Source organism: Mytilus edulis, chromosome 6 (genome assembly GCF_963676685.1).
Source record: "Mytilus edulis chromosome 6, xbMytEdul2.2, whole genome shotgun sequence".
NCBI lineage: Eukaryota > Metazoa > Mollusca > Bivalvia > Mytilida > Mytilidae > Mytilus > Mytilus edulis.
This window is the reverse complement of record NC_092349.1, coordinates 15,251,580-15,279,234: the sequence shown is the minus strand read 5'-3', so window position 1 is coordinate 15,279,234 and position 27,655 is coordinate 15,251,580. Positions and strand designations below refer to the sequence as shown.

Sequence of the window (27,655 nt, the reverse complement as noted above, 5' to 3'; positions counted from 1 at the left end):
TAAAGCATTTTTATTGTATCTGCAAATATATCATGTTGCAAATTATTTTCAGTTCTTAACTATCTTCGATAAAAAAAACCACACACACATATATTTATAAAATGTATTCCAGTAATAAGATTTGGATGATTCTTAGAATGACTGGAACGTTTAATGATTAAAAGTCATTACTAATTTTGACACAAAGATTAAAAAGAAGTCTATAAGGCCAAACAAACGAAAAACATATACACGAAAGAAAAATCGCTTGAAATATAAGCAGTTACCATACATCAGTGCCGCGGAAGAACAAGCAGGCTCTGCTCCCTATCGTCTTGTTAATATGAATACAAACCAGGTAAACAGTAAATTCAGTAGGTCACATTCGGAGAAACGAGGTCTGTAAAGTGAAACAAACTTATAGAACGTCTTTTCCTTCGAAAAAAAAGTTTGCGAACTCTTCACAATAAAACACATTTTTGCATGTGCTCTCATAACGTCAATGACTTATTTGAAGCATTTCAAGCAAAATCCATCAACAATGATATAATCATTTTAAGCAGATTGGAGGAGGTTGCATGCACACACTTTAGATGAGTTTAAAGAACAAGACTACGTTATCCAATGTCCTTCGTTCCTGTACTCAATGTACGCTCACAACTTTTTCTTATCAGAGCTGCATTGGTGAGTCTTACAAAGACAAAACGCCCGTCATGTGAACATCACAACCCTTTATCTTGCTTAACACGTACAGCATTCAACGATTAATTAATATTTGTTTAGATTTTAACAATCATTTAGTTGATACTGCTGATGTTGAACGTTTTGTTTCAGATTGTGTATTGAGCCCAGTCGTCAACAATTTAAAGTTGACACAAAATATCCTGATATAGTTATTTGATAAATTGTCTTTTGAAACCATGATGAATAATGAGACACACTAATGATTTTCCAGCCCTGCCATTCGGCCACATTAGGGTCAGTTCTTGTTTTGTAATTTTTATTGCTAAATGCTCTTCAACTTCGTTTTTGATTTGGCCTTCAATTAATTTGTAATTCGAGTTCAACTGATAAATATAATATTAACGAAACGGCGCATCTGATAATAATTCTGCTATCTTTGATGCGTGTATATAGCCACTAAATCGATATCCGTGATTGTGGATGTTTCATTACAGAGGATATCATCAACCTAGGAGACATCTCCTTAAAATTAATATGTTATAATACATGATAAATTAAAGTAATTTTTATACATTTAATGTTACAAAAATAATAAAGATGTTTTACCTAAAGGCATAAATGCCCTCAGTGGTATTTGGCAGATTTTGTAGGCATTTTTTGTGTTTCCAATGCTCCTCAATTTGGAACTTGATTGGGCTTTCAATCTATTACGATTCGCACAGCACTACCAAAATCATAATCGAGCTCTGTTATATATAGCTCTTAAAAAACGTAAAAAGTGTTGGATAAGTATCTAGCAAGAATATCTTCCTAACAAGATCAACGCATACAAATAAACCGTTTTTTTTTTATTGCAAACCATGTGAATCCAGGCCATGACAAACAACAATTTTAAATTTAACAATTGTAATTCAGATAAAATCGTTTATAATAATTTCGATAAACTTCCTATAAAACTCTGCGACCAATTGTAGTCAAGCGTCCAACCATCAGAATTTTGAAAATGGGTATCCTAAAAGATATTAACTTGTATTATACATTTGATCACACCCAACATATTACTTTAAACCAACGTCAACGACTTTGTAGTAATTTTATGAACTTCATTTCCTTGATAGAGGTTTGCTGCTTACGTCATTGGAATTGTAATTCTGAAAGGTAAAATTAAAATCATCTATCAGAAAGTCTTAATTATAGATACACTGTGTTCATGTTTACTAACAAACCATATATGAACTGTATAATAAAAGATAACACAAAAGGATACAACAATGAAAATAAAATCAATAAAACAATACTCAATGAGAATTTTTATAACAATTTGAATAATCATCAAACACTCAACACGATAGTCTTTCTTTTATTTATAATCAGACACATGACAAAAAATCACACCATTGAGTTTTAAATTGACAAACTGGTTGTCTCAAACATTCAGAGATATATAATAATAGCCTGATAATAATGACTACACAAATGACAACCACCTTCCATACCCACTTTAAGGAAGTCACCAGGAAGTTCATTTCAAGTTTTGTATACAACATCTTTCCACTTAATATTAATATTTTAACAATGGCAACAGAATTATACAAATCAATCTGTAAATTTATTCCATATAAAAGTTTTTCGAGATGAGGCAGAAAGTCCGGATTTCAAGGTACGTTTTAGTTTCTGCATGATTTATTTAATATTATAAATTTAGATAATATTTAGAAACTAATCCCTCTGACGATGTTGAACTTAGTTTATAATACCAGGAAACATCACATATTTTTGTTAATGTAAAATAGCGACTTGTAGTTTTCCAATTGGGGTATCGTCTGTCCCTTTTAAATTATATTTCGAAGCTGCCTTCTCAATAACTGTAATAGAGTACGAAAAAATGATTTGATTGATCGTTATGGAATATCGGTGTACTATACATGCTACCTGATTACGGATATATGTTACAGTGTTATATATTATTGCAGAACAGTTTAATTTCAATTTATAAGTTTGAATGTCCCTCTGGTATCGTTCGCCTTTCTTTGATAGCTACGCCGATGTGCGATGGTGGTAACGCTAATGAATGAGTGCGATGGACTACATAAACTATATTTTTAATGCTTTTCATGTACAAGTCAATTGGTTTCTTTAGCATGTTTAGAGCAGATTGCTATTTTTGAAGTTTCATTTTTTTCATGCAAAGCATATATGTCCTTTGTCAGAATTGACACATTCAATGAAGTTTGGGTTTTAAATGTTCCACTCCTTCTAATGGACTTACCTTTTAACAATTGTAGTTTATTCGCCAGGGGTTTTTATGTGGAGAAAACACGCGTCGTATCTACTACATTGTAAGCACGGTATATGTGATGAATTATATTTTGCAAACCAATCTTTATATTATAGTATGTCTTCCTCATGACAGTTTTCTGCGGATTAAGCAAACATAATAATTTGGATAATTTTCTTACAGATAGAAGATGGAAAGGAAGCGGCTAAATAAGGTTACCTTAACTTAAATAAGAAAAGCATCATATTATTTGCATAATTAGGAATGAAACGAGATCATTTTGTATCATGATAGGTTTATTTTAATATTAAAACGCATCCTCCAAATGTACAAAAGATGTCAGTTTAAGAGAAACATTTGTGTTTGAATTAGAATGATTTGTTTTACAATGTCAATTATTCCATCCATACGAAAATATAATTGTATCTACGTCCCTCTGTTTTTATTAAAAAAGCAGGACCTACTTTTTCAATTTATCTTTTAAAAGTTTGGAATGTGCAATGCCTAGGCATAGGGTAGACAAATCAAATGTTTTTCTTAAGTTGCAAGAGGAAAGTGACTTACATTGTATGTACTCTTACGAATCTTTAGATTAACCAGCCCTTAGGGTAGGTTGTTTAACAATAATTGATTTTTTTTTACTTTGTTGAAGGAAGATCTAGTTCGTAATCTTTGGTTGCAAGCGATATTGACCTTTTAAATATTAAGCATTATAACTGACTCCGATATCGAATCGGTAAAACATGTAAAAGGGAACGTGTCAGAGGTCAGGAATGCAGCAGTTAATATTTTTTATTGTAGAGATCATGAGTTTATCCTTATTTTTTGAGAGTTCATGTTTCAAAAACTATTTTTGTCAAGTGATTTGCAAACTGTTTCTTATATTAATTGTCATATTGATGTCTGCGCTTTTTTACCCATTACTATGCGTCACTGACGATGTCAATACTGGTGGACAGTTCATAAACCAGCTCCGTTGTCAATCTTTTTCATTTACTATGAAATATTGTTGATAAGGCTATAATTATAAAGGTCTAAAGATTTGCGCAAATCTTTAGACTTTTAAAAGTATTTATATATATTAATGTTTCTTATAAATAAAGGCAACAGTAGTATACCGCTGTTTAAAAGTCATAAATTGATTGAGAGAAAACAAATCCGGGTTACAAACTAAAACCGAGGGAACCCCATCAAGTATAAGAAAACAACGAAACAACAGAGTATTGAAGTGCAACAACAAAAACGACTATGCAACATACATAGAAACGAACTATTAGATAACAACTGCCACATTCCTGACTTTATACAGGACATTTTTAAAGAAAACATGGTTAAACCTGGTAATGGGGCTAGCCAAACCGCGTGCTTTATGGCAATGATAAATATACCGCTAAAATGAAAAGATTACATGACGGGAATACGTTACAAATAAATGCAAGAACACCCAAGACAGAGAAATTCATAAACATGAAAAATTAATAATATAATAGTACACTTCGACATGTTATCAGTATAACCACGAATAACTACATGTAAATTTAATTCATGGGTATACAAAATACATAATTCTTACCAGATCCTTACATATATGAATTTTAGACGAACTATATATTTGTGTTTTCCTAACAGAGCCTCCGCGATGCTGTTGTGGGGAACGATTTAAAAAAGGTCAAGGATTTTCTTGCCAAAGATGCAAATTTTAACGAAAGTGACAGGGTAAGGATAATATAACAAATCAATGATAATGTATTAAAAAAGATAAATAGCAATTGATACTGAATTGGAAATTACAACTGATATACCGGTACATTTCCTTTTCATCGACAAAATAAGTTTTCATGTTGGATTTTTATCTTTTTTGGAAATTTAGATCTTCTTGGAACCAACTGGTGATTAAAGTTGAGTATGTGACGTGAGGTAATCGATTGCAGGCGATTTGGTGTCACGATATCACAGTAGCATGGGTTCGAATCCCGGAGAATGAAGAACAAGAAATTTGCGAAAGCAAATTTACAGATCTAACATTGTTGGGTTGATGTTTAGACGAGTTGTATATATATATATATACATATATAGCTACCTGTTTACCTCTCAAAACAAAATTTACATAAAGGAATATATATAAAAAAGAAGATATGGTATGATTGCTAATGAGACAACTCTCCACAAGAGACTGACTTTTTGCACGTTTCCCTCAAGAGCAATAATAGCATTCAGTATTATTTTATATAAGTTTGCTGACCTACAGCGATGGACTTATGTACAATGTAATAGTCACCTATATCAGTTTCCCATTCTCAGCAGTAACATACTCTCTGCTCCATCGTTTGGTGTTTACATATCTCAGTTGAAACATATTAGGGTTATTTATTTCATGACCCAATTATTTTTATTTCAGGATGGCAACACTCCCTTACACAGTGCTGTTAAAGGAGGGCATCCCAAAATAGTGCAATTGTTATTAAACATAAAAAATCTAGATCCAAATGAAGTGAACAAGGTATGCAATGAAGTTCTTACTAAGAATGTTCACCCTTGTTAATTCGACAAAGACAACTATCAAAATAAATGTCCACATAATGTTGCTATTAAAGAAAAGCTAAAGAGACCAAAGTGGTATTCAAACTCATAAGTCGAAAACAAACTGACAATGATTGCCATGGCAAAACAAAAGCGAATTGCAACGGAAAAAAAACCCCGAACAAGCCCGTAAGTTTGGATGTATTAAACTTGTCAATCATATCTGTAACGTGTAAGCGTGTATTGGACGTACGAGACGCGTACCTAAGTAACGTATGTTGGCGTATGTCTGGAATTTGTCTAACGTAGATCGGTTGAACGCTACGAAAAGAAAAAAAATGTTTTGAGAACGTTTTTGAGACGCGTCCCGGTCATATCTGGGACGAAAATCCGTGCTTTCGGCGTGTCCACGGCGTTTAATTATGGGATGTTTGTTACAAACTTATCCGCATACGTTTTAGTTTTAGTCGAACGACATTGAAGTGTATAAAACGTGCCCTAAACGTGTTGCAAACTTATCAGTAGCGTTTTCAACGCGCTTGTAGCGTATGTAGAACGTGCGTGTAGCACACAGGTATACGCTTGGCACACAATTGAGCTGGATGAAAACTTTTATGCTACATACAAATTTCTTGGAGTTATAGCGTTCACCAAGCGTATACCTTTGCATGTCGACGTACTCCAAACCTATACAACGCGCGTTTAACGATTTCATAGCGTTCCTCTGGCGTGCAACTAACGTATAGGGACTTTGTCAATTTTCTCTGTACGTCTGGTGCACGCCGGTCTATACGCATAACCAAAAGGTTTGTCGCGACACGTCCTTAAATAGAGTTTTTTGTTGTTGAATTGGTACGCATCATTTCATTGCAGGGTTAACGTCCCTGTTATGGTCGAATCAACAAATTGCTTATCAAAACTTCAAACGTTGTAGCTATCATGTTGTAAATTTTTCTTATCACAATTATCAACGACATTTTACCACTACACTCTCTCCCCTTTTTTTCAACTGATTTTGTTTTTTCTGTTATCCCATTTCTATGAAAAGAAATCGCTTATAGTTTCGTTCATTTAACTGTAAAAGGCTTATCCTTCTTTTGTACAAATTTCTTTCTGAAATAGAAACCCATCCCTGCATACATCTGCTCCAATTCGTGTATGTTCTGAAATTAATGGATGAGACACGTACGACCCGCTTGTTTGAGAAATTAAAATCAATGACATAGAAATCGCTCCCAAGTTCGTGAATATTACTGAAATCCTACAATCAAATTTCTAAACATGCATTAAAATACAAATATGTGCTTCCGTTAACATGTCTACATAAATGCATGCATGATCCAAAATCAATGACCTTTACAAAAGAAAAACAATAGTCATCGTGTTCATGGTGTTTTTTCTAATCAATAAACATGTACTCTGTTCAACGGTCTCCCCTGAAAAGATATTAATATTCTCCAGACATATATTTTTGAGCGTCACGTGACTTCACAAACACCACCGCGCGTTCGGACCTAAATTTTGTTACGTGACGGTACCCGAATTGCACCTATTTTGACTGTTTTGTCACCTACGTTCGTTTATGATCCAGACAAAAAGTTTATATTATGTCTTTATTTTGTAGATGTATCCTTATTTTCTATATAGTTTCACAAATTTAATGTTTTATTCATTTCGAATTAAAGTATAATGGGTTTGGACCGATCTCCAAAGCACACATGATTATGAAATGAAGAGTACCCGAATTGCGTCCAGCTTAAATTGAAATACGAAAAACATTGAAAAAAATATTGTTTTCTTTAGCTCCAAGTAATTAGAACAACTTGACGATAGTCCATGCTTGATTTCGATTTTTAAAAAATTGGTGCCTGTGATATATTCTAATTGCTCATTTTTAAAAGTTGACTTTTTGTGTACGTTGTTCATCGACGTTTCTGTTTCCGTTTTTGCACTTAATACTTTATCCGTTGATATATACTATGACCGTTATGTGTAGATCTAAATGTGTTTAGCTAGATATGTTAGAAACAGTAGGAAACATTAAAAGAATGGTCAATTGAAATAGAACCAAACACAACTCGAGACAAACAGATTTTTTTATACAAACGTTATTAACTTACAGCCAATTCACTGTTTCAGAGGAGTTGCGATTCTTTTTATGTGACTATTGAAACCTTTTTTTTCAGTGTGGTCACACTCCCTTACACTCAGCTGTTATATATGGACTTTTTGACATAGTTCAATTATTATTAGAAAGAACAGATGTTGACTCATTGAAAGAAAATTGGGTATGGAATGTAGTTCCAACAAGGATGGTTAATTTTTATATAAGTAAAAAGGTTTGGTTTGAGTGTCAATGAGACAAATATTTACTGGAGACAAAATGATGTAGATTTATTAAAAGTTGTGAGATAAAAATCAAGCAATATGTCTACAGCTGTTTTAATTCAACACGCAATAAATTATGTAACCATTTTGCACATAGCTAAAGTCTATACTTATCATTAAGATGACAAATAAGGGAAACGATTGAGAAAAAAAAAGATGGAAAATCTATCTTAAAAAAACATAAGGTTGAAAAACCATCTGACCATGGTTATTTATCATTATTCTTTGTATCATTTATAGTGATTTTACCTTCTAAATTCACCTGCTCAACTACTGATAATATATCGAAATTTAACTCTTTGAAGTCTTTATCACTAACCGTTGAATTAAACTGTGATTAATAACAATGCTAATGCGTAGGATCTGTTAACTTTTCAATCTTTATTTCGTATGACGGGAATCGTGTTTTATATATGGTTGATAAAAAAAAACCGGAAAAGTAACTATATAATTGTTAGTAGAAAGAGCAAAAATAGATCAAAACAAGAAAGATAGGGTAGGACAACGACCTTGGTGTGATTGCCAATGTTCCAACTATAGAACGTACTTCATCTTACGTATTCATGACAATTATAGACCCCCATAAAGTCTTCAACAATGAGCAAAACCAATTTCGTAAAGTAAAATACAACATACCACAGAATGACGAAATGAAAGCAAATTTCACGAAAAAACAAATAGTCTATTTTATAACAATGCAATTACGAAAAACAAATTTGACAGACATGATTTAAAGACAACCATATGCATTGAATTTGAGACAGAATAGTCTCTTTCTTTAATATAATGTTTATAGCTTTAGTCAACTATGCACTTCGACGTACTTCATGAGGCCTGCAAATTATGACATAACTTGTAGCAACATTAGTATGAGACAACAAACCGATGTAGTTTTTGTTTGTTTAGTTTTTTTGTGCTTAACGCCACGATCTGTGTGCCATTGACAAAAATAGCGGCGGATTTTTGTTGATGAAGGAATCCAGAGTAAATGGAGAGAACTGCATATCTTCGGCAGGCAAAGTAGAAATCTTTTTTTAATTTCAGATACGAGTTGAACACACCTCACAATGAGCCTGTTTTATGAAAAAAAGTTATTTAACTTGTCAAAGATACAGTTTCACAGGAATTGCCATGCACACAAACGGTCATTTAATTCATAAATTAACTTTACGTATTGTTGGCTTAGTCTTTTTTTAATGGAATTGTTTCTATAAAGTGATTCCTTTTTGTACTTTCCTCTGATACTATGCACATTGTAACTGTTTAATTTCAGTATGGGGACACTCCATTACACTCAGCTGCTGAAAGTGGACATCTAAACATAATCCAACTATTATTGGAAAAAACAGAGACAGATCCAAACAAGAAAAATCAGGTACAGAATGTAGTTCTTAACAGGATTGTTGAATTTAAATCTCCATATAGAATTAAGCAAAAACCAACAGAATCTCAAATTCAGGTGGCATATTTAAACTCGGCAACCAATTTAGGAGGGGGATAGGGGTGTATTATGAAGGAACCAACGATAATTAAATGATATTGTAAGGCGTCTTTCGACCACTTTACGCTTGAATGATTTTAGAAAAAAAAAATTACGTGTCTGGTTACAGAAAAGGGGGAGAGTCGAGTGTACCGTTATTTTACACACGAATGATTTTATCATGTTGTTTTTGGAAAGCCTTGCCTAAGAATTGAAATTTCCCATCCTTTTTGTAAGCCACTGCAATAAACTAAGGCGTAGATGCGAAGACTTTCAGACTACCAGAGACATGAAGTTTAGAGCATGGTGTCCATTGGAGACACATTAGAGCAAACACGGTGAGACGCCGTTTGCACAGCAGTGGATTAAGGACACGGCGGCCTTTCCGTGGTAACATGCTGACTGCAGTACGACGCCAAAATCGCCTCAGATATACACAACAACGTAACAGATGCTCACACAGGCAATGGACAACTGTCTTATGGACGGACGAATCAAGATTCTATCTTCGCAGTAGTGATGAACGACCTCGTGTGTGGAGACGAAGAGGGGACGACTATGCAAATTCATGTACCCATTAGAAAGGTCGTTGGAGTGATGGTTGTGTCATGGTATGGGGAGGAATATCGTTCAACCATCAAACTCCTCTCATCACTACCAGTACAACACCCAACGCTACATTGAGAATACCTAATCTGAATATATCAGAAGCTTAAAACAACTAGGGGAAAGAACTCGTTAGTCCTTCAATTTGGCGCTCAATGTTTTATAAAAAAACTTTTGAAATACAACATATAGAAAAAAACTACGTTATTAAAGACTAACAGAACAAGACAAATACCCGCTTTATCCAATACAAAATATAACCAAAAGGTGAACAAACTTTATTAGAATTAGGCGAGTGACATTTTCAGAAAAGACGCTTAGTTGTCGACTTTAATACACCAACCTAACACACAGCTGATTTTTTTTATACGTAATAGATGAATACTTTGTATCTGAACTTCAGTTTTTGCCCGGTCGTAAAAAAATCGTACGGTGCAATTTTTGTAAAAATTCGAGAAATGTTTTCAAAATTAAAATTTGCCACCTGTGGTTTCAACGTAAATTATTAGCTTTTAGCTAATACAATGCATTGCATTTTTGGCGTATTGCATACCTTAAAATAACCAAATTGTTTTAGAAATACAATATTGTGTTTTTATCGCAGAAAAAAAAAACTGTAACAACTTAGTCATTATTTCAAAAAACCGACCACTCTCTTTTCAACTTCTTTTATTTCATTTTTCTTATTTGATTTTGGTTTTCTAGCAAAATCTTGTCTAGTTATCATGCCAAGTTCATAACTAATTTAATATATATTGTTTTAACTGTATTAATCTGTACTTTTTGCATTTTTACGCACTCATGGATATTCTACCGCAATTACGGAATTCATTTCTTTTCCTGTATATTATAATCATTTGACCGGACTTTCTGCATCATCGACCGAAAGAATCCAATGTATTATGCGTACTTCTGAAAATATATCAGACAGTGAAATGGTTTACAAAATAACATCAGAGAGTTTTGCACAAAATGCTTTCTACCACTCGGCTTGCATCACACAATATGTGTTGAGAAACAAGTTAAATTTTAAATTGAAGAACCTTTAAAGTCGGAGCATGAAAGCGCCTTTGCTGAATTTATTTCTACAATCCAGGAAGATTTGCTTGTGTATAAGAAGGTATTCTACATGAACGGTTTACTAGAACTATTTACTCCCTTTGCCCGCCTCCCCAACCAACCAACATGTGCGGGAAAGTTACACAACGTATAGGCTTCAACAAAGATTGCAAAAACACTTTGGAAATAGTATTGTCATAAAGTGCTAACAAGGACAAGGAATGTCCAATATTGTCCAATACAACAGCTTCATATCTCTCTCTGAAACAATCAATACCGCTAAACGTCTAAAAGCCGATATGAAAACTCTCAGAAGTCATGATTTGAGTATTGTTTCTACACCTGATTGTGACAAAGATCTCATATTACACAAAGCTGCTGGTATATTACGTAAGCATATTGTCGATATTGTAATTCAAAGTGGTGCATATCCGTCACCTGCAGATACATTCTGAAGTCATTATTAGAAAATTCTTTTGCTTGTTTGTCATTACGTCGTCTTATCTTTTAATTACCAAACGTGACTTATTACCGATTGTTACTGTTTTGCTGAGTGTGAATTCTATAAGACTATAAGACGTGTTACGGTACTGATCTATCCCAATTAGTATAAGTTTAAATGTTTAATGTTATATTTGTAATTCTCATCGGATTTTGTCAAATGTGTTCAGGTCTTTTCTATTATATTCATGTGTTAAGGTAAAGAAAATTAATCACCGCCTTCATTAATAAAATTTCATTTTGTTCAACGTTATCTGTACGATGGTTTACGTTTGAAGTTAGATTCAAAACAAACCGGACATATAATATAGTTAATTGCTACCTTAGTTTGCTATTAATTAGTATTGAAATGTGCATTGTTATTAAATGTAATATCAGTATTTAGTTCAAATATAATCTTAAATCAATCCTTATTCTATCTTATTCATTCAAATGTGACGTCATTTTTAATATTTTGATGATCTGTTTTACAAATTCAAATGTGACGTATTTTTTTTTTGTCATTTTTCACAATTTCAAATATGACGTCACTTGGCGTTGAGGTTTAAACTTATTCGGATGTGCTGCATTTCGCCGGGTTATGTAGTGTATTTCGGTTGTTTCCTGTAATTAGTGAATACTTCAGTTTTATCATATATCTTTTTTTATAGTCATTTTATAAAATTTACTGTTTGCAAAAGTATAAATTATTCTAAATAATAGGGATGTTCTGATATCTAACAGAAAACCCTGGTTGTTTTTGGCACAACTTTTTTGAACTTTTTGTCCTCGATGCTGTTCAACTTTGTACTTGTTTCGGCTTTCAAACATTTGTATCTGGGCGTCACTAGTAAGTCTTGTGTGGACAAAATGCACTTCTGGCGTATTAAAATTTTAAACTTGTTGCCTTTTGTAAGCTATTATTCGTGTGTTTCTTTGTCAATTATGTTCTCCTGTAATGTTGAGTTGTCATTTTAATGTTATATTTCACATGGCCATAAAAGAGGGAGGTTTGGCATGCCAGGTTCAACCCACCATTTTTTCCTTTAAAAATGTCCTGTACCAAGTCAGGAATATGGCCATTGTTATATTATAGTTCGTTTCTGTGTGTGTTACATTTTAACGTTGTGTTTCCGTTATGTCGTTTGTTTTCTCTTATTTTTGTGTGTGAATTCACATTACTATAAGACGTGTCACGGTACATATCTATCCCAAATTCATGTATTTGGTTTTGATGTTATATTTGTTATTCTCATATGATTTTGTCTAATGCTTAGACCGTTTCTGTGTGTGTGTCACATTTTTATCTCCCTTATTATTCATGCTAGAACCAACATTGCAATGTAAAATAGTATTGTTAATGTCAAATCCTTTCGTATTCATTCAAATCTTGCCAAGTGAATTGTTATTCTCATATCAGAGTAGAAACTTCAAACTGACGTCAATTACCGCTCTTGAATATAGCGTATGTAATTTTCAATTGGCGAAAAAACATTGTTATGTTGTATAAAATAAAATAAAATAAATTTCATAACCCTGCAGGTTCAAAAAAGTTCATAATTCTAAAAAAGTGAGAACTTTGAAAATTTTCGCGACTGACCTTTGACCTGGATTGAAAAAAACTATGCACCATATTTCACTTTTACGACCAGGCAAAATGAATTGTACACATATTTCCCTTTCCAAAGATATATAATTTAGCCGTGTGTTAGATAGATGCATTGAAAATATTTTTTTAGGTCTGGATGTCACCCGCCTAAATTATAAGAAAACATTGGAACAAGCTGCAAAAATACAAATAATGCAGTGAATTATGCCTATTATAGCATATATACGTAAACAAATATAAAAGATTACTTTGCGGAATCAGGGTAACAGCTGAAAGACTTTTGCAAAGGGGCCATGCTTAAATAGTTTTAATCAATAAATCCCGATATACGATTAGTAATAATCTAAATTATAGACAACAATTTTATGAATATAAGTTAGCAAAAATAGTTGTTAAGACTTAAAATTAATTACGAATGTTGGTTGTAGGAACTTCACGGATTATAATGACAAGACTTCGGGAGACCAAGATATTAATAAGTTGAATTATTCATCTCATGTATATTCATTAGTAATTTGTATATTTATCTCAGTGTGTATTTTGGAAATCTCAGTGTGTAATTTTAAATTCTCGGTGTGTGTTTTTCAATTTATTTCATCTCAATGTGTGTTTTTCAATTGATTTCATCTCAGTGTGACTTTTTAAAATGTCAGTGTTATTTTGAATTATCAGTGTGTGTTTTTCATTTAGTTTAAATCTCAGTGTGTAAATAGTTATCAAAGGTACCAGGATTATAATTTAGTACGCCAGACGCGCGTTTCGTCTACAAAAGACTCATCAGTGACGCGCATATCAAAATATTTATAAAGCCAAGTTCAAAGTTGAAGAGCATTGAGGGTTCATAATTTCAATTTCTCAGTGTGTTATCTTAGGTTCTTAAACCTCAGTATGACTTGTTTTAATTCTTAGTATGCAATTTTGTCGAAAAAATGGTTTAAACATAGTTTTGACTAGAATGGCTTGCCATACCCTTCGGTACCCTCAGAGCCACTGATGATATATTTAAATTCAAATTCAAAAAGTTAAATTAATATAAACATCCATTAACGTTTTGTATAAACTGATCCTCATTTAAAATATCAAATTGGTGTAAAATAATTTTCCTGATCTTCCATTTCCAAGAATTGAATTAGTTTGCTTGTAATATAAGTTAGTCCAATACCAAATGTAACTTTACTCTTAACATCGAACGTTCATTTTAAAAATAGATCAATAATTATTTACATCCATCTGATTAGTGAAGCATTTTTCAACGTTCATTCTTATGTTGTACTGTTACACAACTGTCCAAGGTTATGGGGAGGGTTGATATCCCGCTAACATGTTTAAACCGCCACATTTTGTATGTATGTGCCTGTCCCAAGTCATGAGCCTGTAATTCAGTGGTTGTCGTTGTTTATATGCTTATGTGTTACATTATTTGTTTGTCGTTCATTGTTTGTAAATAAATTAGGGCAAGGCCGTTAATTTTCTCGTTTTAATTGTTTTTGTTTTTTTCGGGGGCTTTTATAGCTGACTATGTGGAATGGGCTCTGCTCATTGTTGAAGATGGTACGGTGACCCAAAGTTGTTCATTGCTGTGTCATTTGGTCTTGTGGAGAGATTTCTCATTGACAATCATACCACATCTTCTTTTTATATATACTAACTTAAATTTCTATCTTAATAACTTTTATATTTTGATCATCCTTTAACATGTTTTAAAATCACATCGTTACAAAGACAGTATATTATTTAGATCCGTGAGCCGCGAATTTCAACATTTTTTATTAAGAAATGTTTACATTTTAACCTTCATACAATATGAAGGGAACTTTGATGTAAACATGGTTGCTGAAAAAGGAGGATTCGAAATAGTGTAACTGTTTTAGAAAGAAGAGTATGGATTCAATAACGAAAAATGTATGTTTGAATGGGTCGAAGATAATGCTTGTTAATCGACCACAACAATCTTCGATCTTAATATAATACATGTTTTCAACATCGTATGAACCCAACTTCCCACTTTATTTAAAACGGAAAAGAGAAGTGGAATAACACATGAAAAAGATTATTAACGCAAACCCACAGTCTGATTCAGTGTGTTATTTTTGTAAACTCATTTTATCTTTAGTGCAATTGTCCTCTCCCCCTTTTATCAACGTCTGTTCATAGTGGCACAACCCATTATAATGTGATCATAAGGGACCTAATTTATTATTTTAATTCTTCCTTTGTTCGTTTGTGTTTAACGCAACGTGTAGAGCAATTGTGTATATCATGAGGTCAGTTTGTCGGTGAAGGAAACAGGAGTGGACGTAGAAAACCGCCAACCTTTGTCAATTAAGATTGTAATCAACACCTCAACATGAACATGTTTGATGTATACAACATGTACAAGTTATGTTCTTAATTCAAATAGACAGTTTGAAGGGAATTTTGATGTATTTAAACGGTCACTTAATTCAAAATTTTGGATACTAAGGGTAAGGAATTTTTTTAAATGATCTGCATAACGTTATTTATTTATATACTTTGGTCTGATAATATGTACATTGCAACATTTATTTTCAGTATGGTAACACTCTCTTTCACTCAGCTGTTAGAGGTGGACATCCTGACATGGTACAATTGCTATTGGAAAACACAGAGATAGATACAAAAATAACAGATCGGGTACGGAATGTAATTTTTAGCAGGATTTTGGTAAACTTTTGTAAATTGGCTGTGACATTTTCAAAAGCCATCAATATCAAAGTCCATCAAATGTTCCTATTACAATCAATAAAATCTTTGCCAAATAATTTCACTGAAAAAAGGGAAAAAGCATGAGTTAGAAAAATAAAGTAGACATACATGTACGTACAGTCAAGTCATTTACACTCAGATATGAAATGAGCATTTGACGAGAACCAAAGTTACATAATTAGTTAAAAGTCTTTTTTTTTGTTTTGTTGCATTTCGTACTTAATTGCGCATAATTTTGTATTTATAATGATTTCGTATTCAAAGATAAAAGTAAACTAGCCACTACTCAAATGAAAGAGTCTGAAGAAAGAAATTCTGAATTATTGCAGATGTAATGGTATTACAAAAACACTATTAATAAATTCTCCAAAACTAAACATCATAATTCCGATAAAATAAATTTTAATGATGTGAAATTAAATGTTTCTTGAAATGAAAAAAAGCGAAACACTGGAAATGTCGTTTTTATATACTCTAGAACAACATAGACAAATCTGCTGATTTCTTATAATGAAACCAGTTAGATTAAGATCACGGAATTTGACTAAAACCTCTTTGTAGGCTCTTCGTATTGAAAAGGCCAACATGGAAATGCTTGAAAATCAAGAAATAAAGCAAAAATATCGATAACCAATTATTTTTTTAAATGAGAAGTCTACAAAAAAGACAAATTAAACGTATGTCCTTTTCAACCAACAGAACGAATAAAAAAACCTGTCAAAATCATGACTTGGAACATAAATTTACTGACACAAATTATGGGTCAAACTTAGTGTTGAAAATATCTAAACCTTCTACTTGTATGTCAATGTTTACACTCCGTCAACATTGTTTCTTTTAAAGTTACCAGAACACACCCACAAAATCGCGGGTATTTAGACCGTTGTTTAAAGTATCTGAACTGTTTTGGGATGAAATTTTGGAAAATATTATATTTTTCAAGAGTATGTTACATTTTAAATTGTTCACCAGTTTAAAACATTGGATGTAAATCTTAAAAATGTCAACGCAAAGGTCAACTATTTGGAGTACCATGAACGCACAATTGTTAGGAGGCGAGTTGCTTTGTAACCTTGCTTTTTGCTTTTTTCGTTGTGCAAAAGACAGAATAATTGATATGTTAACCTTTTCAATTTCAGTGACTCGAAACGGATTCTACTAATGAAAACAGATTGTTATGTAATATTTTCAAAAAAGATTGGAATTATGAATAAATCTATAATAGTAAAATTCGCAATTAACAATGTTATTTATGCACAAAACCGTCTTACTGTGAAAGTACTTTTATTTGTGGTGTACCAATTTTCGTGGTTTTTGTGGATTGCATTATCCAATAATTTAGGTCTCCATCGAAATATAACAACTGTTGCCCAAATCAAGACACTGAAAGGTCCCCATGAAAATGTTGCTTCATGCATACAGGCAAATAATCTAGAGAATACAACGAATATCAACAAAAGCACTATGAAATATATATACAATTTGAGACAAGACTTTCTCTTTTGAATATTTAAAAACTTTAAACTGTACCAATTTCAACCTTTTGATGTGAACAAAAATATGTTTTGGGCATTGAAAGTAGGACTCCCAGCAATGTTATGTGATTATGAAGTGTTAATTTTGCTTCCTCATCATTCTAATACAAAACAAAAATCATTCTGGGATTGCTTTAAGTTTTTTTCATTTTATGACAATCGATTCTACAATTTAAAGAATATTTGTTGCATTGTCTAATGTAACCGTTTTCTGTAAGTGACATGGACTAATATTCCTTAATCTGTTGATCATTCATTCTTAAATAAGTGTCATCACTTCTGATTATACGTGTAAAACTATAAATGTTTCTTTTGCAATTCAAATCGATAGAGGTGTTAGGATAGACGAATATGTTTATTTCTGGAAGCAATTATTCTATTTAAAAATTGATGAATGATGTGAATAATAATAAAATCGACAAGTAAGTAAAAATGAACATTTTATTTTGCAATGTCCCATAAATCATTAGAAAACAACATACGATTATTGTCAATAATCTTCGTTTCTGGTGGATTCAATTCTTTACTCTTATTCTTTTCAGAAAACTAAACTCTGCGAATGTAAGAACGCATGAACATGGATCTTTTACTCATATTACGACAAGTGGTACCCACGAATAAAAGTACTTTTGCAGTATTTTACTGAAATCTAGAAATGGCCTCAGACTTGATAAGATGTTGAATCTTAAAAAGGCAAATCAATTATGATATTGGGCGCTTATTACGTCATATGAATAAAGGCATACTAAAATACTCAATAAACCACAACCACTATAAATTGACGACGCCACAATGCGATTTGTGCACAAACACGCCATATTTTACGGAAATTGCTTTAGAGTTTTCAATCGGAAACTTTACTATATCCATAGATTTGTTTTCATTTTCTCATGGCCTTGGTTTTTATTTTCGTTAATGTTATACCTTATTCATACTCGGGATAAAATTTCAATATAAAAACCAAGGCCATGTAAGAATTTCCACAAATCGATGGCATGCATGAATTATTTCCCAAATAAAACATGATTATATACCGCTTCCAGGGGTCCCAGGAAATTTGATTTTATCGCTTCCAAGGACCGAAGGAATTTTTGATACCGGTTCCTGTAGCATAGATACCCAAAACATTGTATGTAATCAACAATGATCAAGTGAGAATTTCAAAACGTTTTTTTTGTGGTAATTTAAACCATTCCTAAATGGAAGTCTGTCTATGACTTAAAAGTCCATCTGATGACGGAAACAATATCCAGACATCTTTATTTCCGTTATCCTCCCAAAATTACTTAACGAAATAATCGAAAGCGAGGATGACAAATGCGACTATGCATGATACCTATACATGCTATAGGACACAGAGACATGATGATAAATTCATTGTGGGAGGAGGACAAGCGACATACAAAATAAGGTCCTAGTTGAAGGCCGTACGGTGACCTATAGTTGTTAATGTCTGTGTCATTTTGGTCTCGTGTGGACAGTTGTCTCATTGGCAATCATACCACATCTTTTTTTTTATATCATTTCATTTAACAGTATATATATCACCTTTAAAATTACTTAATCTTGTTTAATCACTTACTCTACACCACTATTTCAATAATTATATGTGTGATTTAGCTAAAATTAAAAAGCGAACAAAACTTAGCCTGTCAATTTCAGGATGGCAACACAGTTTTAGACATAGCTATCAGGAGGGGTAACCTCAACATATTGAAATTATTACTAGAAAGGACTGATATAGATGCCAGCCAAAAAAATAAGGTAATGTATTTAATTTTATAAGGATTACAAATCTTTGTTGAATTGGATTACATGGTTGTAAAGCTGTTTGAGACAACAATCAAATCTCATATGCATACAATTTTGACAATGCATTATGATCCAATTGTACTTAAGCGTTTTAAGAGTATATAAATATCAGTTACAGCAGAAACAAATTTTGAAAATAATTTTATTGCAAATTTATTTGCTGTAACTCGTTTAAAGCTTTTTTTCTGTAACGAAAAAGGAAAGTAAGCTAGATACACTTAATGGAAATGTGAAAATATGATTAAAGCTTAACATTTTCACCTATACAACACATATGTACGTTTCGGCAATAAAGTACATGTATCGACAGGTAATAGGTATTCCTAAGTGAAGCTCCACACTAAAATGAACGACAAAAGAGACGATTTTTCATTGCCCATAGTAAATTTTCATTTTGTAGACGGCGATGTTCCTTTGGCTGCATCATACGAAGTTTATATATCTAAACTTGCTCGTTATGCCCGTGTGTGTTTGTCATTAATTTTTATTAACGAACGTAATCAATGCATCAATGGTAAACTATTACGTCAGGGATTTCGTTACCATAAATTACATAAATCATTACATAAATCATTTACTAAATTCTTTCATAGATACAAAGATTTGATTAGTAAATTTGGCTATTCCTGTAGAAAACTTATCAAAAACGGTATTTCACATCCTTAAATATTGTACTGAAAGCGAATATTGAACTGAAAGCGCGGAAGTCACTATGTGATACGTGTAAACTTAGATTTCGTTTTGATCACTGTGAATATTTTATACAATATTGGTTTAAGTCTTTGAGCAAGAGAATATGCTATAATTTTGGTGTCTACATATAATAAAGTAATTGGTTTATAATTATAATAACCTAATGGGATGTTTTCTTGTAAACAAGGGTAATTAATCCTATTTTATGTGATTTTGTCAATTCTTTTTTTCTCATAGCAGTTATTAAACACATCTACTGTAAAGTGTATTGTCAGCTTCCTTTCAATTTCATTACCTTCGTGTGTAGTTAGTTTGGAATTTATTTTTGTATTTTCAATATAATTTTCAATTTCTCTTAATGTTGACTTAATTTAAGTATACAAGTTTACATGATACTTTCTCCCCGTTTCTTATATTTTGCATTGATCTTCGGTTAATTCCCTCAAAATAATTTCTAAAAAAACTTTTTATTTTCATACATTTTGATTATAAAATGAAGACTGCAACTTCCTTTTACTTCAGTAATGTGACATTCCACTTAGATGATACAGGTTGGCATTTTAATAGACTAACGAAATATTCTATTTTATTTATAAATACTGTTCAGCTTTAAGTACCGATTTTCGTATTTCAATTGCATTCACTCAAAGATCTTTCTTACGCCATAATCGCATAGAAACAGGCTCTGTGATTAATTGTAAATGAAAAACATCCTTATAAAAACGTTCGTTTGATGCGTTTGAGCCCTTGATTTTTCAATTTTATTACAGACTTTCCGTTATGAATTTTCCTCGGAATTCTGTATTTTTGTTATTTTACTTTTTTTGTATACTTTCGTATGATATCATGAATATTTTAACCTTTTTCGTTTCAGTATGGCAATACTCCTGTACACACAGCCGTTATAGAAGGAAATGCAAACATTGTCCAATATATCATAGAAAAAACATATATTGATCCAAATGAAGAAAATGAGGTACGAAATGTAGTCTGATTAGGATTGTTAACCCATGTAAATTCTGCAAAACACAATTTTTCTCCTTTTTTTTTTTTAACGAAAACAAATATTTTAATCACCCATTTCCTGATTTATATATACCTAATAAGCCCAGGTCGCATACTTACGGACCCCTGTATTCTAACAGCCTCACTTGACCAGGAAAAAATCAAATGAGTTTATACAATAATTTTACATATATAATTATATTTAAATAACCATTACAATTGATTTTTACCTGATAAGCATCACTGTATAAAATCACTATCGTATATTCGGTTCACTAAACAAACATGTGTTGATTTAAACTTGACAAACTTGTAAATTTGATTGCGAAAAATAAGTTATAGTTTGAATTGGAAATTATTGATGAGATTGAACAAAAATTATTTAATTATTCTGTATTATACATATGGATTATAAAAAAGGACAAAGCACATGTGGTGAAAAAAAATCGTCTTAATTCTTCAACAAAAGAAGTCATATTGTACCAAAACAAACAGAATGCAACACATACGTATAGTCGGTTAATTCACACACTGATAAAGATGATTTAAAAAGAACAAAATATAATTTATTAGTTTAAAAGGCCTTTTATTTGTTTTGTTTCACATCGTATTTCAAATGCACAAATTAATTAGTAATAATTTCTCATTTATGAACAAATGTATACACAGCCACTATTTGTCTAATACTAAATCCAATATATATATGTTTTTTACATACCCGTTTTGATCACTGTGAATATTTTATACAATATTGGTTTAAGTCTTTGAGCAAGAGAATATGATTTAACTTTGGTGTCTACATTTAATAAAGTAATTGGTTTATAATTATAATAACTTAATGGGATGTTTTCTTGTAAACAAGGGTAATTAATCCTATTTTATGTGATTTTGTCAATATTTTTTTTCTCATAGCAGTTATTAAACACATCTACTGTAAAGTGTATTGTCAGCTTTCTTTCAATTTCATTACCTTCGTGTGTAGTTAGTTTGGAATTTATTTTTGTATTTTCAATATAATTTTCAATTTATCTTAATGCTGGCTTAATTGATGTATACAAGTTAAAATGATACTTTCTCCCCGTTTCCTAGATATGTTTTCATTAAAATCAATATTTATTAGATTCATCAAAACAGGAATAAAAAAAAAATACCGATAAAACCGTTTCTCTTTACATAGAATCAAACGCTTTTTCATTCTTATCGAAATCGATCAATTCACCTAAATTAATAGATTGTACAAGCCAGGAAAGCACGAATCAATCGTATATATATATAGATGGGTGCAATCCTACCATGTACCAAAGTTAACAATGAATAGACTGCGTTTCAAGTGAATATAAGAAATTTTTAGGGCAGATAAGCCAAATAACTTTGTCGGTGGTAGACCAGACAAATGTCTGCTTTTGTAGGACTGTTGCAGACCCATTGACTAGTCTGCTCCAGACAAGAACTGTTGACATGTATGCTAATGATCAGTCCTAATGGCATGTCATGCTACAGACCTCACATGATATGATGTTTGCTTCTAACCAGTCCTGAGAATATGTCAGGTCCGTACCAGACATAAGGACGGATCTCAACTTAAATAATTCATATAGAATATAAATTACTAAAATAATTCGTTACAAATTAAAATATACCATGTAAGTTAGCTTTTTATTTTAACTGAGTTTCGATTTGTCAACAGGCAGATTACAGAGATATGTTTCCCCTATCAACGTTTTAAAAAGTAAAATCACAAAAATACTTAACTCTGTGGAAAATTCAAAACGGAAGGTCCCGTGTCAATTATCAAAATCAAATGATAAAACACATCAAACGAATTGACAGCAAGTATTAAGCGCACTGTATTGTTTTAAATTGTAGTATTTATATGAAGAAACAAAGAAATAAAAAAAAAGGTCAATCGATGTTAAGTTGTCCTAGTCAAAAGTTAACTAAGTGTTGAGGAACCAGACTCAACCATGACTTTATATCATGACCAATTCAACTGAAGTAGTCACGGTTGAAAATGCAGAACTGGTTAACTGCAGTAGCAGAACTGTCTGAAGGTACCGCTTTCGGCAGTTATCAGAACAGTTTTCAGACCGAGACTGCTTTTCAACTTAACTTTAGTTTGGTTCTAGAAACGGTAATTGTAGTCTTAAAACCAGAGCAGAGTACCTTTTATCAACCAAAATGACTATACATCAAGTTAACATGCTTTACGCCCATCTGTATGTTGTAAAGGCATCTACTTAGTCAAATGATGGCTTTCATTTTAAAAGCTTGAAGTAAAAGATGTACCTGCTTTTCAGCATATATAAATGCAAGTTGGTTTAACATCATCTGACTTATTTTTCATTTATTTTGAAGAATGATTGTTTCACTGTTAGTTACATGTATATCTAATAACTTCTGAATTGAACTGTTACCACAGAATGAAAAAAAAACTATAATTTCTAATGCGTCTTTTTCTTAGTCACTTACTTGACATCAATTACGGCTGTTGATAAAATGATTCACATCTTAATATTAAGGTTGGTCAAAATACTTTTCACAATCCTCCTTTACTGTTAATAGTTATATATATGTATTTGCCTGCGACATTTTGATCAGATAATGGTACAAATATTTCGCTAAATATCTGAAATTTATATTAAAACGCTTATTTTCTTTGCTAGCTACAAAATCAGGTTACATCAATCTGCCATTGTCTACAAATAAATATCTGTACCAAGTCAGAAATATGACCGTTGTTTTCCATTCGTTTGATATGTTTTAGTTTTTGATTTTGCCATTTGAATAAGGACTTCCTGTTTTGAATTTTCATCGGAGTTTGTTATTTTTGTTATTTTACTTTTCATTCCAAAAATCATATTTAACGCTGTTAATTCTATATGTTATCACCCATTAACATGATTAAACAAACTGTGATAAAAATAATATATAATGAAGATCCTTTTTTCTTTCTTTATATAAAACTGTGACATGTGTGAACAGTTAAACCTTTATCCCTGATGACTGAAAATAAGTTCTACACATAGCCGATAAAGATAGGACTCGCAATACCCTATACCATGAGCATTTTCTATATACAAAAGATTATTTGCTCTTTTTTTAGTGTAATTCACGTGTTGTTGGCTTATGTTGTTCATTTATATAATCAAATTGTTAAGTATAGTTGTTTATTTTTATACATTAGCTGAAACCTATGATTTTTACAGGTGGGTGACACTCCCTTACACGCAGCAGTTGAAGGTGGATACCTTGACATAGTAGAATTGTTATTAGATAATCCAGGCATAGAACAAACTGAAGTAAATGAGGTATGTGATATAGTTATTACCAGTAGCGTCAACGTTTGTTTAATCTACACTGACAGTCATCAAATTCACCCGATACCATAGAAAATAACTCCTTTAGACTAGTTTTAGACCGGTTTACAATTTAAGAATCCAGATTGTCCAGGTGTAACGGTAACAGTGCAACCGTCATCTGGTGTTTGTAAACCTTGTTATCTGATCATTAATTAGTTCCAGAAGAAAAGAAGTTTACCACAAATATGAGAATATAGATTTACAGAATATATGGATTGCAATTTAAAAAAATGCAAATTTTCCTCACCTTAGGAGCAATATTCCAACTTAATTGCGTATGGTCTATACATATTTTAAGCTATAAGATATTCATGAGCCTGAGCAAAAGATTAATGAGCAAGGATTTTGTCAAAGAACGTTATTCAAGGTGGTTATGGAAAAGTCATAGTGTTGTTTGTCAGGTCCCTTTAATCTATACAAAACTCATTTGGTAAATACAATTATCTGACGTGACTAATTGTATTCTGACCATTCCAGTCTGAAATAAAGATTATTTTATTTTATGTTTAGATAACTTATGTGCCATTGATGGTACTTGTGAATTCGTTGACAATTTTGATTTTCAACTCTTTACACTACACTTCGAAACGATCTTATCTAACAAAAACAGTCTACTTAATCAAATGTTCGTTTGATAAATTCTGATTGCAAATGTGTTTGCTGAAACTGATTTAAAGCCTTTGTCTCTAACGAAAAAGGTAAATATGGTAAACAAAACTATATTTTGAAAAACATTATTAGATATTGCTTATTTTGTCTCATTGAGAATTTGATATTTACGACGTATCAAGTTTATCGACAGCATGGATGTATTCTTATGGTAACTAATGGCGCCCTTTCAATATCAGACTTGTTCTTGTATTGTTATAATTCACAGTCTATGGCCAAACACAGTAATGAACCGTCTAAATTGCATTTAAATGATAAATCTAACAACACTTACAGTTATTTTGATGATATTTGTTTGTTAAATAATCCAGAATTTTCTAAATATAGTGCCAAAAATTACTCAAAGAAAATTTCTTTTAAGAAATCATATATAAAAGTAACAACTTCATTTCCTAAATTTAGATATTTCAGTTTTACAACGGAGACTCAAAACAAATGATACGACAAAAAGTACGATTTTATATATCCTTGCGTTCACTTCCCTTTTTCGGACGGTGACATTCTTTTTTCACCATCTTAAAGCGCTTATTTATCATAACTCATCGGCAATGCAAGTACCTGAAGTGACGTTTTTGACTTCAATGACGTTTTCCATGTATAGTTGGTAAGTTAGTAGGTCATCGATTTCTCTATCTCAAATTACTTAAAACCTGTATTAAATTATTGATGGACTTTCGCTCTTTTTACCTCTTTGGTCGGGTTGTTGTCTCTTCGACCTATTTTCCTCTCCATTTTCAATATTATTCCATGGATACAAAGATGTTGTTTGGAAATTTGGCTGCATCTGTATAATACTTATCTAAAACAGGATAGCTCATATTAATTTGTACGGAGATGTTGTCTGCAGAGGCCGGAAATTTAGATAAAATCCGGGCATCCTGGGGTTGCACAAGGTCAGGTTTTTCTCTATAACAGTAAATGAAACTAAATCCATTGGATGTTGAACGTGTACTGATTGATATTCTAGTCTTAGATACATTAGACTTGTATTAGTTTTCATTGGAACTGAACTAACTGTAAAGTAAAGAGTACTTGTAGATCAGAAATTCATGTTTTTTGTTATTGTGGGAATGTAGAAAAATAAATACTGCTTATAATCAATCTGATGAGTTCGGCCTTGTTCAACTGATTTTAATAGTGTGTTTTTAAGATGTCCTGTCACATCACTTTACCAGGTTAGTGAGCGCAGGTTCCTAGAATACTAGTTTAACACCACCACATTATGTATGTGCCTGTTACAAGCCAGGAGACTGTAATTCCGTGATTGTCGTTTGCAGCTGTATATCATGCTGTACATAAATAAGGCTGTTAGTTATCGTTTGATTTGTTTTACATATTTCATTTTGGAGCTTTTTATAACTGACTATGCGGTATGGGTTTGGCTCATTGTTGCAGGCGTTACGGTGACCTATGTTCCTTAACGTTTATGTCATTTAGTGTCGGGAGCAGAGTTGTGTAGTCGGCAACCATATCACATTTATTATTTTTATATTATCCTATTTTTTAGAAATTATCATGATTGATTTTCATTCTTTGGGAATATAAAATTTTACCAAACCATAAGAACAAGCTTCTTAAAGTGACAACAGATAAATATATATAAAAAAAGCTTTATCAAAAACAATAAGTATAATTCTATTTTGCTGTTATAGACAAATAAAGGCAACAGTAGTATACCGCTGTTCAAAACTCAGAAATCCATGGACAAAAAACAAAATCGGGGTAACAAACTAAAACCGAGGGAAACGCATTAAATATAAGAGGAGAACAACGACATAACACCGAAACGTAACACACACAGAAACGGACCAAGCATCAGACAAAACACCACGAGAATAACAAATATAACATGAAAACCAAATACATGAATTTGGGATAGACAAGTACCGTGCCACGTCTTATCTCAATTTTTCAAAAATAAGAGAAAACACAAACGACTCAACGTAAAATGCAACACACACAGAAACGAACAATAATATAACAATGGCCATCTTCCTGACTTGGTACAGGACACTTTTAAAGGGGAATACAAGTGGTGGGTTGAACCTGGTTTTGTGGCATGCCAAACCTCGCACTTTAATGGCAAAGTTAAATATAACATTGAAATGACAACATAATATTCCAGGACTACAATACAAATTAATAGAACATATTAGACAAAGAAAAACATGATTAATAGATAACAAAAAGCATCAGGTTTAAAATTCAATACGCCAAAAACGCGCCTTGTCCACACAAGACTTACAAGTGACGCCCAGATATAAAAGATCGAAAGTGAAAAAAGTACAAAGTTGTACAACACTGAAGATCAAAAGTTGAAAAGGTTTCGCCAAATACGGCATTGTTTTTATGCCCGGAATAAGAACATTCTTATTATATAGAACAATTCATGCTATTGCAAACAGTAAATTTTATCAAATGAATATGAAAGAGATATACATAAAGAAACTGAAGTATTAACTAATTACAGAAAACTAAACCCGAATACATAACGCCCAGATATAAAAGATCGAAAGTGAAAAAGGTACAAAGTTGTACAGCACTGAAGATAAAAACTTGAACAGGTTTTGCCAAATACGGCATTGTTTTATGCCCGGGATAAGAACATCCTTATTATATAGAACAATTCATGCTATTGCAAACAGTAAATTTTAACAAATGAATATGAAAGAGATATACATAATGAAACTGAAGTATTAACTAATTACAGAAAACTAAACCCGAATACATAATGCTATTAAAGTTTAACACAGAATAGACACACCCGAATCA

The 27,655-nt window shown here is 32.0% G+C and overlaps 2 protein-coding genes across 2 annotated transcripts; both read left to right on the top strand.

Moving 5' to 3' along the window:
- The first annotated feature begins 2,199 nt into the window (after positions 1 to 2,199).
- On the top strand, positions 2,200 to 9,478 carry LOC139527216 (putative ankyrin repeat protein RBE_0317). Its single transcript, XM_071322544.1, has 6 exons — positions 2,200 to 2,323; positions 3,125 to 3,155; positions 4,571 to 4,657; positions 5,340 to 5,441; positions 7,648 to 7,749; positions 9,123 to 9,478. Exons 2-6 carry the CDS (start codon positions 3,132 to 3,134, stop codon positions 9,348 to 9,350), a joined length of 543 nt encoding a protein of 180 aa, XP_071178645.1. The 5' UTR covers positions 2,200 to 2,323; positions 3,125 to 3,131; the 3' UTR covers positions 9,351 to 9,478.
- Positions 9,479 to 15,640: 6,162 nt separating this feature from the next.
- Positions 15,641 to 27,390, top strand: LOC139527215 (putative ankyrin repeat protein RBE_0317). The gene is made up of 4 exons (XM_071322542.1): positions 15,641 to 15,738; positions 19,008 to 19,109; positions 20,725 to 20,826; positions 24,062 to 27,390. Exons 1-4 carry the CDS (start codon positions 15,685 to 15,687, stop codon positions 24,242 to 24,244), a joined length of 441 nt encoding a protein of 146 aa, XP_071178643.1. The 5' UTR covers positions 15,641 to 15,684; the 3' UTR covers positions 24,245 to 27,390.
- The last annotated feature ends 265 nt before the right edge of the window (positions 27,391 to 27,655 follow it).

What these genes read in the sequence shown, in the direction of transcription:
- LOC139527216 (XM_071322544.1), top strand. Translation starts at nt 3,132, where the DNA reads ATGGAAAGGAAGCGGCTAAATAAG. An exon ending in AAAGGAAGCGGCTAAATAAG is followed by an intron (nt 3,156 to 4,570) that starts GTTACCTTAACT and finishes TTTTCCTAACAG; the next exon opens with AGCCTCCGCGATGCTGTTGT. An exon ending in ATCCAAATGAAGTGAACAAG is followed by an intron (nt 5,442 to 7,647) that starts GTATGCAATGAA and finishes CTTTTTTTTCAG; the next exon opens with TGTGGTCACACTCCCTTACA.
- LOC139527215 (XM_071322542.1), top strand. Translation starts at nt 15,685, where the DNA reads ATGGTACAATTGCTATTGGAAAACACAGAGATAGATACAAAAATAACA. An exon ending in ATACAAAAATAACAGATCGG is followed by an intron (nt 15,739 to 19,007) that starts GTACGGAATGTA and finishes TGTCAATTTCAG; the next exon opens with GATGGCAACACAGTTTTAGA. An exon ending in ATGCCAGCCAAAAAAATAAG is followed by an intron (nt 19,110 to 20,724) that starts GTAATGTATTTA and finishes TTTTCGTTTCAG; the next exon opens with TATGGCAATACTCCTGTACA.